The sequence below is a fragment of the Copidosoma floridanum genome, unplaced genomic scaffold (assembly GCF_036245765.1).
Source record: "Copidosoma floridanum isolate Cflo_tuat_1 unplaced genomic scaffold, Cflo_Japanese_pri ptg000030l, whole genome shotgun sequence".
NCBI classification, from domain to species: Eukaryota; Metazoa; Arthropoda; class Insecta; order Hymenoptera; family Encyrtidae; genus Copidosoma; species Copidosoma floridanum.
This window is the reverse complement of record NW_028321907.1, coordinates 12004223-12018591: the sequence shown is the minus strand read 5'-3', so window position 1 is coordinate 12018591 and position 14369 is coordinate 12004223. Positions and strand designations below refer to the sequence as shown.

Sequence of the window (14369 nt, the reverse complement as noted above, 5' to 3'; positions counted from 1 at the left end):
GTATAGTTTGACTCCTTGACATGGATTTAGGCAGGTATACAAAGATACGTATTTAGTATTTTTTAGTGTAATGTGGCTTTGTTATTTTATCAATGAGCTTAAAATTAAAATTATTAACTCGTCAACACACCCACCAGCTGCTTTAGGAAAGAACTTGCCCAAAAAATGTTTCGGCGAAGAAGCTGAGCCAAGAAGATGCTCCACGAAATCTCTCGCACCCAAGCATCATTTTTATTTTACCCACGCGCGAAATTTCGCCCGCTCGCAATGTAAATCGGACGTACACACTCGAAAATTCCGGTATCAGCAAGTTTATATGGGTTCGGGGTTCAAGGGACCACTTGGGCGATATTAGAGGGGAAAAAACGTACGTGCTTGTGTACACAGAGGGAAGGATGAATTTTTCGCGATCGATGGAGAGTCTCGCACCCGCGAGTCCCGAGACGGTAGTTTGGTTTTTTTCTTAAGAGGTTGTGTGTGTGTGATGGCGAAGAAAGGAGGGGAGGGGGTGATTGAAACTGAGAAAGCAGTAAAAACGGATACAGGTGTGCTGGGGGAATTTGTTGTTAGATTTTATGGCTTCTTGAAATTGAGGGGATTAATTTTTTTTTTTTTTTCATCCAAGTTCTGATTTTATTTGGGAGTTGAGATTGACAATTTTTATTCATAGAAATTTGTTTTTTGATTTTTTTTTTTTTCATTAACAATAAATAATACATAGCTTACAACCCATGTCATTAATAATACTTCCTTGACTTGTAATCGTAGTATTTAAGTTTTAATTTTATGTACCAAAAAAAATATAAAAACATCTTAAATGCGTCAAAAAAAAATCTAAGTTTGCAATAACACGAGTAAAAGAGATTTTAAAGCCCTGAGTTATTATTAAACACATTATTAAAAATCAATGAACCAAAACGATTCCTCAAAGGCTTAAAATGAATATACTCACCTCATCAGAACCAAGTGCAGAGAAAGAAACAGTACGGAATTGCACGTTGTCATCGTCATCGCACCCACAGTACCGAGCTTCGGCCAATGGGTAATCGGATTACCGAATCGTCCCTTTTCCCAGTACCCACACAGTAGTACAGGTCACAAAAGCAAGAGAGATCGGTATGCATGCGGGGTATTCCACGTGCCTCCGTCCCTAAAGTGCCAGTCCACCTATCCAGCCTGTCCATTTGTGGTCAGCTCCCCTGCAGAGAGAGAGAAATACTTCATCTTCGAAGCCCATGTGTATACTACATACATCGTGCTGAGCGCAGTGTGTAATGGATCGGGTGCGTATACTTTTGCTGGCTTCTGTCATGCTAATCGCTCGGTTGAAGTCGATCCGATTTATCTGTCGGGTGGAAAGAAGACGATGAGAATCCAGACGTATGATGGGTGTGGCTGACTACTTAAGGATTGAGAATTTGACTAATTTTTGCCCAAAGTCTTGTTACTTTTTTATTCGAAATAATGTGTCACGGATGATGCCACTGCGTTACTGAAGAAGCTTTTCATTTGATTGAATATTCTGTAAGAATAGCGATGTCAATTGTCATTGGAATCAACTTGGAATTCTTTGTCGTTTCGATGATATCTTTTTTTACAATAAGCTAGAAATATATTCTATCGCTGTAACTCTGACACTTACCTGACTTTGGCAATACTCTCAAACTTTTCGAGTTGAAACAATTTACTGCAAGATTGATTGTGAATAATTAAAAAAAAAAAAAAAAAAAAAAAAAAAAAGCTTTCGAAGCGAACAAGAAATGACATGCATTCATTTTTTATCACTTTTTGAGATAATAACTCAGACGGCAACCTCTGCTGTCTTGTCAATTCTCGGCCGAAACAGAAGATTACTCCAACCACTCTATACACTATACGAGTAAATATTTCTATATGCAAACCTGTTTTGTCCCACAGTCGACGAGCCACGGTGAGTGGGCGTGAATCTATTTTTCTCGTAATTGTATTCCGTTACATTGCGAAATTGGATGAGGGAAAATCAAATCAGCATATAGTTACTCGCGTAATAGGACTATACAAGCGGTGGTTGCATTTAAATAATTGGCTAGTGAATTTCGTCCCGTTGGGCACTTTCAAAAATAGCACGCGGTGGTGCGATAAATTTCGAAAGAAGCCCCCACGCAACTTCTAAGAAGATTAAAATTAATTGCCAAAGGTGTTACGATGGAGCCGCGGCGTGTCATATATTTTAATTAAATTTACGACCCACTGCTACGCGAGACGCGATACTTTCTAATGTCGTGTGTATACTCTTAGAGTGATTAATAAAATTTCAATAACTAAATACTTTGAAAAAAAAAAAAAAAAAAAAAAAAAGGTAATTAATTTCAGACTTCTTGTAATCAAAACTCCAAAACACCAAACAACAGCTGTTGTCTGTACTTATTAAACCGTATATGTACCTAGTTTCCAAACGAGCCTTAATGGTTTTCGAATTTCGAGCTGACTAGAGGCTAATTAAATTAGGGGCAGCCCTTTGGTACCGTACACCAACGGAGTCGATATTCAGCAAGCTTTATCAACAAACTGTCCGCACAAGCTACCATAGTGCTAATTAGAGGGGTTGCAAAGGTTACCTCTCGAGACCCTTTTGTTAATCAATTTTTTAAAAATCCTGTCGCTAATTATTATAAGTGTACCCTTTATATTTTCCCTGTAGATGAAATAGCGTTTTTTATACTGTTTTGTCTTTACAATCATGTTAATATTACACCTTATCTGAAGTTTACACATTTCGAGACGTACAATAAAAATCCTGCATTTTTTTAACTCTTAACACTTTATAAATCACAAAAATCGTTGTCTTTCAGGCAATTAGCTGAGGAAAATACTAATGAGCCAATCAGACACTAGTGAATAAATAATTGTTTATAAATATTAATTGCAAAATGAGCAGAGATCGGATGCCGTGACTTTCGAACTTCAACGAGTTCAATGAAAGTTTTCGCTCGACAAAAAGACTTTGAGCGAGAAAGTTGCTCCTCTGATAGTTGGCGAAGTTTTTTTTGCAGAGTTTCAAATCGATTAGTTGTGAAAGAACTAGGAGGTAGATTTTTCTAAAGCACGTACACGTTGCAGCTACTTTGCTACGTCGTTATCAGTCTCAACCAACCACACAACTAACAAAATAGATTTCAGTTTCTTGACAATCGACCATTTTTTAAAAAAGATACATCGTAAATATCGAAATACTCGACTGTTTTATTTTTTCATCATCAACAGTAGACTGCGATCAAGTTAATAAATATTTTGATCATTCATAATTTACTTTCATATCAAAACACAAACATCGATGGGTAACATTATCCGAGGGACTTCAAGTCATGCACTAGTTATTCAGGACGTAAGGATATATCGGATGAGCATAAAAAAACAAAAGTGGTGTTTGCATTATACAGCTGTATACATGTGCAAACAGTAGAACGAGAAAATAGTGTACCCTGTACTCGCAATCTTCTGCTCTTTTGTCGATTAGTCTTTTTTTCTGCCACTCTTTTGTAGCATACAGTCAAGTGTATGTATACTTTTGGCATTCTTTTTTTTCCAGGCCATTGGTGTATCTTGCCTTGTTTTTTTTGTTCTTCACTTTTTAATTTTTCATGATTTAAAGTGCACTTAAACAGATTGATAGTGCTGGGGTGTTCTACGAATTATGAAAAAAAATGAGTGCCAAAGAAAGAGAGGAAGATATGTCAAAAAGGATCAAATATTCGTCATTGGTGATTAGCGCAAAAAAGAGCTTATAATATCATTCTGGCTCTGAAAAAATAATTTCATCCTCAAAATCGAGTGGAGGTATGTACGCGTACACGTGAATTTTCATCGCTTTGACTCTTCATCCGTTGTTTAATGGTTTTGAAAAATTTTGCTCGAAACAGCGTTACATCTACAGAAGATTGACTTTGATGCTTTAGGCAGTGTACGTATATTTTTTCGACTTTTTTTTTCCTTTGACCCACCAGTTGAACTCGTTTTTGTTTGAAAAATAGTGTTACAATTTGCTTTCAAATGTTTTTTCTACGATTTCAAATGTTTGACAGTCTTTTTTAAGTATTTAGTGATGTTGAAATATTATTGCTGAACATTTATTTTTATTAAATATGTTATGACACAAACATTGTACCAAAATACGTTTCGTTTTTTTTAGTAAAGATGTGAAAGTTATGCATTTAAAAAATCTCGAAAAAAGTACGTCTGACCAAACGTGGCTGTTTCTACTGAAAATCTAAGTATTGCAGCAAATACGTTGTCAATTTTTATTAAAACTGCCTCGTCTTGTCCCGAGATATAAGTCACTCACGTCCCTTTTTTACGTGTCTCATTCTATCCTCTTTTGTATGACGGTACAATTGAAAGAAAGGCTGCAATAACTCGAAGATCAAAAAAATGCCTATTACTTATATTTTGCTCAACTTTACTCATTAGCACTGTTGAATGAAAAAAAAAAAAAAAAAATCTTTAACACCTCACAGCGCTTTACAATATCCAACCCGAGCTTTGTCACGAGCTAAAAGATGAATTTCTCCGACAACAGTTTATAAAACAACACGAAATTTCCGCTTGGCGTCTATTACATTCACTATCTCCTTATCAGCGCTCTCCGTGTTTCTCATCACGTTCGAGCTACACGTCAGCTCGACGGCTCGAGTCGTATCTCGTGAAAATAGCCTGGCTACGTACAGCTTGTATTTGAACATATATCACAAGGCGATGGAGTAATGTTTTTGAAAAAAAGACTTTTCGATGGGAATTTTAGATTAATTAAAATTGAAGTTTAGTTCCTCGAAGCTAAGGAGATGAGATATTTTTTCATTGCTTACGACATAAAGTAACTAAAAAAAGAGAAACATTTGGTAAAAATAAAATACAGATGGTGCCAAGCTATCACGAAAAGAATAACTTTTAGCTGTATCAAACAGTAATTTGGATACACTAAATTAAATTAAATGCTGCACAGTTGCATAAGAAGAAAAGTTAATTATCGCCGTCTCTCTTAGCTTCCAAGACCAAAAGAGAGCACATTACTCGGATAATGAGAAAGAAGTGGAAAAATGTTGGATAAAGAAAGAGGGAGGAAAAAAATGTCTGTCAGGGCGGAATTGATCCTTAAAACGAATTAGGAAAAGGTAGGTGCCCTACACCACGGTATGCATCAGGCGTCGATAGGCGAGAGATATCTCGTAGATATTGAAGATTTATGACTCCGAGACGCGAAAAATTGAAGTTCATAAATCCCACTGTCGAGAAGATCGACTCCTTTTTAGTCCTCCTCCTCGTCGTCGTCGTCGCTCGACAGGATTGCTCTTAAGTGCGCCCCTCTCGAGCACTGCTTTTTACTCACGTTCATTTTATTTTCATTTACTTTGAAGCTTTTATTTTATTTTAGTCCACTTAAACTGCTGTAGTTTTTACATCGCAAACACTGTTCATTTAGAAAAAACTGAGCTAACAATTGCTCTCTACTTTCAATTTCAATTTAATAACATGTAAAATTCGATAGCTTCGGGAAAGAGGAAAACAGGTACACATATCCTCGTTTGAAACTCGGAGATACTTTAACCATTATAGTGCACACATGAATATCACCACTAAAAAGTGTAGTGATAAATGTTGAGTGTAATTAATACATAAATCAACTCAAATTAGCTGACGTCACCATCGGTACTAAATATATGTTGTTACTTTTTTCCACGAACTATATTTCATCACAAATACTTTCAGGAGTATCCAAAGAAAGCTATCGATATTCGGGTGATTCACCCTGAGTGAAAGTAAAATTTATTAATCCTCTCGCAAAACAAGGACTATTGTTATTCACAAAGCACGATCGCAATAAACACCGAGTAGGCGAAAAATTGAGCCCGACTCCGGAGTCGCACATTTCTCGACCGATTCGCGTCACGCGCACGAAATAAAGCTTCAAAGACACATTGCGCGACTCGCAGAGCTACGGCCTAAGCGCCGAGCATCCGTCTTCTTTCTTGAGAAAAAAGAAAATCCATCGGCTCCACCCATCGTCACCCCAATACACACACACAGAGCCACACACGCGCGGGTGGCAAAAGCAGTGCGTCGTTTCGTGTTACGGTACCATAGATCAGAGGGTAGTTAAGCGGCGAGTAGTCGCGGTGTATATGGTGGCAAACTGCATCGGCTTATCGATAATTCCGCGAGCCGGTATCAGCTTCCAATCTTCAGGGGGGCCTTTCAGCCGGCCCGCTTATCTTCACCGACCCCTTCGGCTCCCTTCGCCGTAATATTATTCGGACACGCGAGTGGTAATGTTGTCGCCTCAGTTTTACGAATTTTTGAGACATACGGCAACCAAGGACACTTAAAAGTGCATGTATATGCTGATTGATTGAACGTGTGAGATTTTAAATTACCTGTGCTGTATCTGTGGTTCTGCATACTGAATGTAACCCCTATTCGATCGATGATTAATGCGTAACCATATATAAATCATGAAGGATAATATTGCAGGGCTTACGAGGGCGTGCCTGATTTCTGGGTAAAGGATGTTTAAGGACTTTGGAGGATAACCTCTAATATTTCACAGTAAAAAAAAAAAAAAATACTAAGAAATGATATTACTGACCTTTGCACATGAGGTATCTCACATCTCTGTTTAATTTTAATGTGTATCTAAATTATTGTTTATTGGTATTTTATAATACGTACATATATGGATGAAGTTAAAACGGAAGCATAGAGTCATGAGTTTTGATGGAAAAATTTTATGCTATTTAACTCTGGGATTAGAAACTAGCTCAGTGTCACCGAGTTTGTTTTTGTTTTTGGATTGAAAAAAATATACTAGATAATGTATAAGGAGACATGGAAAGTACTTTTTTCCATGTAAAAAATAAAAATTATCTCTCAAAACTTCATCAAAATCCCACCTTCAGCGAGATGAATCACTATCGTACTTGATTCGTTATGAATTTTTCATTTGGTGATTTTTCTCAACCAAAATATTACATACTCCGAAGCTTTTTCATACATTCTGATTATTATCCCACCCTTTCCGATTCACCCCACGCTCACCTGCTCGTTAGGTCTCCTTTCCCATTTCCACTTTGTTCGAACTCATTCGCACAATAACACAGCATATCCACCCACGAGCATCCGGAGAAAACTGTTTATTCGGAAAATTAATCGGCACAAAGTTAATCGCACGTAGCTATCCAGACTTTTCCATCACGCACTGTTTCTTCCGCTTTCATTATCGTCCTTCGGCAAAACGAGGAGCCGAGCGCTCGTACGTGTGTTCCTTTATTGTTTGCTCCACTGAATCTGAGAAACAATCGTTTATCATCCGCGAGCGTCCTTCCCACACTAGAGGATAATGAGAGTGCTTGTATAGTACGACTTACGCCCATACGTCTGGTTTGCTGGTGCTGGTCGTTCGTGGGACGGTTTTTCGAAAGCTCGGGGCAAACGAACGGTTTGTTATTTGGAAGTTTATTCCGACCACACGAGTGCCGAATCGCGAACTTTGGGTGGTTTGTATACTTTAACGTCACCCTCTGAGGAGTTGAGTGGAGTTTCATTCGTTAGGTAATAACGTACAATAGAACGGACTTTGGCGCAATTATCACGTGGATTCGTGGAATAAATCATTTCCAGAAATGGGCAGTGGTGGATGATAATTTAGATGAAAAATTTTTTTGTTTTTATTACTACATAAAACACAGTAATTGACAAAGTTTTTTTATACTACTAGTAGTGCTATGTACTATTGAAGAATAACATTCACAAATAAGTGTTTGAATAGGTGTTACCCATTTGTCTTTTACATTTTGTTATGCTATAGTTATTACATGGATTTATTTTGTGAATAACGAATAATATACACACATAATTAAATATAAATACAAGTATAACAAAGCATTACATTTTTAGGATGAAATTCCAAGTACTGTGTTGAATAGGTACTTGATGAAAAAAAAAAGGTTAAAACGAATAATGCATCATATGTTTAAAAGAAAAAATTACATCACAAAGAATTTGAAAAAGTATTGGTCCTCCAGTCTGAAAAGATCACAATTTTTATATTCCCTTTTCTAAGGCATCCACAAGCCCGCTGACCTAAAAACCGCGTAAACATATTGAAAGAGCATTAAGCCATCGATCGTAAAATTTTTTTTTCACACGTGTCCCAAGCATCAAGCTGTGGAAATAAATTTGTGGAAGAAAAAAAATGAAACCAGACTAAGCCGACCGGTTTGATGTATATTTGCTTTCAGTAAGCCAACGCTGGAGGAGAGCGAGTGGCCGCCTTACACGAGGGACGACCCGTACTACTACATTTTCAACGCCGAGAAAAACGGCATGGGCAAGGGACCCCGGCTGACCGCCTGCGCGTTTTGGAACGACTTCCTGCCACGGCTAAAAGGAGTACCAGGTACGTTCGTATACACCCACACAGGCGCCTCCTTTTAAGCTTCTTTTTTTTCTTTTCTTTTTTTTCTTTTTTTTTCTGCTTGCGTGTGCGTCGTCGCCACTACTGACAACTTATCTAACTTTGTCCCCTCGACCTGGGCTGCTTTTCCATCCTGACGACCCTTATTTGTTGCCTTTTTTCTCTCTCTCTCTCTCTCTCTTTCGTCCCAGCGCCGTTTCGTTCAATCTACCGAGCCCGCAAAGGCCCATCCCACCCCTCCCCTTCTGTGGTGGGTACTTTCTTCGACCTCTGACGCAGTCTTGCTCTCCCGTTAACCTTGTGCCGAGAGCTACTCCCTTTAGTCCCTTCTTTAACCCTCTCAGACGCGCTTACTCATCGCATCTCGTGGAAGTTTTTGCATCATACAGTCTGGAAGTGTGAAATGTCGGTGTACACCTGGACTCGATGTAATATTGCAACTTTCGACAATTTCGCGAATCATTTGATGTTGTTTGGAATGAGAGTTGTAGTTGAGAATAATTTTAATTGCTCGTGTGCAACTACTTTGAAAATCTAATCGGCTCGTTACTCTTATCAGTCATACGACTTAGCAAGAGGACTTTTTAGGACTATGACACAGTTTTTGTTCAAGAATTCCAGCGAGTAATCGAAACCATTGAATTTGTGCATAATTTGTATCGGTTCAAAGTCAAAAATAAAAATTATCCTTTATCCTTCTAATTTTTGCTCATTCACTACAAACTCTCGCTCATTTGAAATGAAATCTGTAAGTAACAAAATTTCGTTCAACTCTTGCGATGGGTAGTTCATTTAATATACATTATGATGATTACTTAAAACTTCGTAGTGAGAAATTTTCCAATCTAGAGCTCTTTTTTTTTTTAAATATTTTGATATGACAGTTACGTCTTTCATCGCAATCAAGGCCATCCTTTAGTCTTTTTCAGTTAACAGCATTGTAATGATCCGAAAATCTAATATGGCTTTAGTATCAGTACTTTATTTCAAGTGTATTAATAAAATACCCGCACGTGAGTTGTCCGATTAAAATAGCCTTGGAAAAGTAATATTATACGCCTAGTAAATTAATTCCGTTCAACTCTCACAGAGTCGACAAGCCGATGGAAATAGAAAAAGAAAAAAAAAATCTTCAAAACTCTCTGCCCGACGAAAAAAAAAAAAAACAACCAACCACTATAATTAAAAGCTTTTCCATTCGCAAAAACGAAAGAAAACACGAGAGCCAATATCAAAGTCTCGCAGGAAGACACATCGAGGCTCCTCCTATAATCCCTCCAGCCCCTTCCCCTATTTTTCTCTCTCTCTCTTATCTTGAGGACACTAAATCCTGAAAGACGCGCGTCGCCTCCTCCTACCCCCCGCTGTATCCTACGCGCAAATATCGCTCGCTAAATCATTGACAGCGAAAAAGACCTGCAAAAAACGAAGGAGAAAAAAGATACCTAGAGCAGACAACGGGACGGAGGGAGGGAGTCCTGGCAATCCTCGGGCAGCGGGCACTAAACCGACTGTATTTTTGGAGCTCCCTGGCGGCGCATCTCTTTCCGATGAGCACTTGACCTCCTTTTCCCTTCCTGGACTGGAAATTTTTAATTCCGACGCGCGAGACTATTTTCTCTCTTTCTGCTGGTCCGAGAATGAATAATTGAAATGCACAAGCTGCCAGGAACAATCGATAAGCTCTGCGGTTGCATAAGCGTACCAAGGGGCGAAATCAAAGGAGAGATTGAGGGTGTCGTGTGTTGGTTTGTGAATTTATCGTTTCTGGGGAAGTATAAGAGAAAAACGATGAAAGTACAAACGAATGACTTGGGTCGTATTTTCTCAGCCAATTTTAAACTGATTCCAAAATAATTATAGTTGTAAAGAGACAATGCATTCACTGGCAGAGTTGAATTTAATGAATGACCTAATTATTTGTTTCTTTCTCTTGAGGCTAACACAAACATATTAGAATAAACATTAAAATTTAGGATTTTAATAACTACACCTTGTACTCAGTAGTGTAGCTCTTTGCTTAATCTTAACTCATACAATGGACAATTAATATATATTTATATTCATTTTTTCAAATAAAAACTACCAATTTACGTTTAAATTAACTTAGTCAATTATTCAAATTCTTAAGCTTAAAAAAAAATTTTAGAAAATGAAGCATTCAAAGTACGATTGTAACACTTTTCATCAGAGCTAAAGCTGAAATTATTACATTTTATTTATGCATGTCAGCTTATGAAAAAAAAAAAAAAATTTAACTCTTTTCAATGAATACACGAACCTCTTATCTAATTTTTATTTCATTTTAGTTTAAATGTTGCTTTTGGAATTTAAACACTATGCATGCATTTGCTAATGTCATCGAGGATAAATACGATTTATTGTTCACACATTTTTTCAATGAGTACTAAAGTTATCCCATACCCCAAAAAATGAACAATTTATTGATGCTTTTTCGCTCTGGTGAAAAATACAAAAGGCTCCCCTGCGAATCGGTCACGCCTAAAAGGGTGAAAAGAAAAAAGGCACACCCGCAGCGAAGCCCAGCTCCCAGCCTGAAACTCCCAACTCACCCGATTCCCGCACCAGAGGGTACATATATACATGAACGGACCCGCGATCGCATCCCAATCAAGCCGATGTGCCCCTCGCGGCCGAAAAAGTAAGCCCCGGGTCCATGTCTACGGGTAATTGCCGATAGATCTCGTCGCGGCCGCGCAAATTACAGAAGCTCGCACTCGGACAGACTGTGCATCAGCAGCAGCAAATAAATCGCCGGACCTCGCCCCCCCCCCTCCCCGACAAAGCAAAAGAACCAAAAACGAATGTACATCCGCAGCTGGGGAAAAGAGGGAGATGGGTGGGACAGGTTGATTGTTGGAGTCGCGTGCGTGGGTGTGGGTTTCAGGCCTTATCGCGGACGCTGATTTATCAAGCGATTCGACGGCTATTAGCCGGCAGAGTCAACTTCTCTTGGTATACTTTTAATCGGGGAAAGAGAGGAGTAGAGTTCCGTGACTGATTTTGAAAGGTTTATTATCGCCGGATGCGGAGAATTTGGGTTGGTCCTTTTTGGAGGAGGGAAATGGAGCTGCTTTGGAAGTGTTGAATTTAATGGAGGAGTCAGTGACACTTTTTTTTTTTTTTTTTTTTTTTTTTTATAAGACCGTATTAGGAACGAGTTTGTTGTTGTTTGCTATTTCGAAGGAAATCAAGTGGTGGGGAGGGATAATGGTGTCTGGTTATTTTTTGCGGGGTATAAATTTACCAGTTACGCGAGACTGGCTTAGAAAGCAGGATTGATAAAAATAAGGATGGTCAAAGTTAGAATAGCCAATTTTTTTTCCAAAGATACCGTCCGGTAGATCCGGTTTTTTGTACATTGTGTTCCTCCACGTTAGGATTTATTGGAAACATGCTCGTAAAATTTGTTACTTTAAATGCTATTTTTTCTTCGCACGTGGAACAATTAGTGTCTCGGATAAGTGTTGTGTTTCAATGTTACGAAACTAAATGGCTTTCGGGACCTAAAAATATATGCTGTGACTCATGTAGGCTGTTATAACATATATTGATAGTACTCAGTATTTTTTATGTTTTTGTTTAACCTTACAAAATAAAATTAAAACTTACGCAAAACTGAATACATACGATGAGGCTTCATTGGACAAACGAGATAAATTTTTTGATTAAAAAAAATTATGAAACGTCGTACAGATGTAATGTAGTGTACTTTCCTTTGATCTGAAATTAGCTACCTTAATCATTTTCAAAAGTTTAACAAGCTTGAAAAGTTGAAACTTGTGACATTTTTTAAAGGGATGGTCCAGTACTTTTTATTCCATAGCATTAAAGTAGCATCAAAGTGTACAACGTTGATGATCTTAAAAAAAAAATTTTTTTTTTAATAACTCGAGTCTTAAAAATACTGCTCATCGGTACAAAACCAACTATGATGCAATTGAGATTACTTTCAAAATGATCAGTTAAGCCTTTAAATTAAAATAATTTGTAGAGCTTTAATTAAAGTTGTATGTAACGTAAAAAAGTGACCATCCATTTTTAAACATTGATTTTAAATTAAATTCATCTATGAAAACCAACAAAGGCATCAAAAACTTGCCGAGCTAAATTTCTGGATATAAAGTTATATCTAGTGATAAAATTTTAGTAGCTATTTATTATTTAAAATGTATTTTTTATGCATCAATTAGTCTTGTTAGTTTATTTTATAATAGAACTGATTATAACTGTAGACATATTATTTGAACTCAAATTTACCAAAGTATGTCTGACCGTACTCGATATTGATCTACTTGTTCCTGTGTAATATTTTCGATTGATTGTGATTCCTCAATTAAATTACTATAATTGCATTTTCTGAATGAAATAAACTTTATAAAAATAAAAAATTATTAAAAACTTGAGCAGTATGTATGAATACGTTGTAATCTACATTGTCAATAACATCATTTTTCAAGTAAACATCAACAGTGGATTTCTTTGAATTTTGTTTCGAATCTCTCTCAAACTCTCTCTCTCTCTCTCTCTCTCTCTGTAAAAAATTCGTTTAAAAGTATATCTTTGAAAAAAAATGTATGAAGAAGACTCGTACTTTTCCATGCACAGTAAAACAAAAAGTACAACACGCATAGCTCTCTATGCGAAAAAACCCATAATTTTTCATCCAGTAAAGAAAGTTATTCACTTTTTTAATGACAATCCAACTTTGATTGCAGACCCAACTCCGGAAGTCTGCAGTGGCGCAGTGACGTCCAACATATCTGCAGGAGCTGTAGGCTTACGGGGCTCGCTAACAGTGACAGCGTGGATGGCCCTGTTGAGTCCACTGGTACTGCTCCGAGCCAGGCCCGTTGCGTGGAACATCTAGACACGTCAAGTTTAGTCCTGCTGTTGAACCTTGCAAGCTGACCGTCACACGAAAGGAGAATGACGAGGAGTAGCGTCGCGCTGGCTCGCGATAGAGGTGTTGGGCGATGGTGGGAGGGGGGGGGGTTATGGGAACGCTCTGAGGCGAGATCGAAGGGATAGTGTGGAACGAGGATCGGAGGAGTCCTGTAGGGATGAGATATTATTCAAAGATGTTTTTGCGCAATGTGTTACTGTTTGCCTCTTTTTCGCGATATTCAACCACATGAAACTGTTGCTGTTACTCCTGTTGTTTCCACTTATTTCATCTTTTTCGTATTTATGGATAAAATTTCCGATGCATCAAATCCAATATGACGTGTTGCTTGTTCGTAATGTGGAAAAATTAATGGTCTTTTTTTTCAATATTTACGAGAAACTGGTCGGTGGAACATTTACATCGAATCGGGATGAAATAAAAAGAAGCATCCAGAATGAGTTGTGAAGGAAAAAGATATTCCAAATTGACGCAGTGATAGAGCGCTTTTTTTTCTACAACAAGATAACACAGGTTGCCGGGTCATTTTTCATTTTTGTCGTATATACATGTATATACATACCAAAGTTACATTGGCCTGCGGGAACCAAAACAACACTTGCTTACTGTCACGGAAAATTGATCGACACGAGGGACGATCAAACAACATATCGTCCGATGACGAATCACCGGAGGTAATTAATCACGCGATCTGCCTCCCCCCGCGCGTACGCATACGCAGGCCGCGAGCATCGTCTGCCACACTTACACCGTGCGATCCCATTTATCAGTTTTCAATTTACGTCTAAATCACGCTAAACTATCGTCCTCCCGAACGACTCTTCTTATTATTTCGGATCAGCCGAGCTCGAGATAAGTCATCTGCACAACGACTCGTGGTGAAGAGTTTCGGATTCCCAATGGTAATCCTTACGGAAATCGCAGGAGTTTCGATACTGACTGACGCGAAATATATTTCACTGTACTTTCTCATTTCTCTCTCTATTCTGTTTCCAT

The 14369-nt window shown here is 38.0% G+C and overlaps 1 protein-coding gene across 1 annotated transcript in view; it reads left to right on the top strand.

Annotated features, from left to right (window-relative positions):
• Positions 1-13453, top strand: part of AChE-2 (acetylcholinesterase 2) — a 117363-nt gene extending 103910 nt beyond the window's left edge. Inside the window, exons 5-6 of the mRNA XM_014359925.2 lie at positions 8271-8428; positions 13186-13453. Of these exons, the coding sequence (XP_014215411.2) occupies positions 8271-8428; positions 13186-13337 (310 nt within the window). The 3' untranslated portion in view covers positions 13338-13453. The remainder of the gene's footprint in view (positions 1-8270; positions 8429-13185) is intronic.
• The last annotated feature ends 916 nt before the right edge of the window (positions 13454-14369 follow it).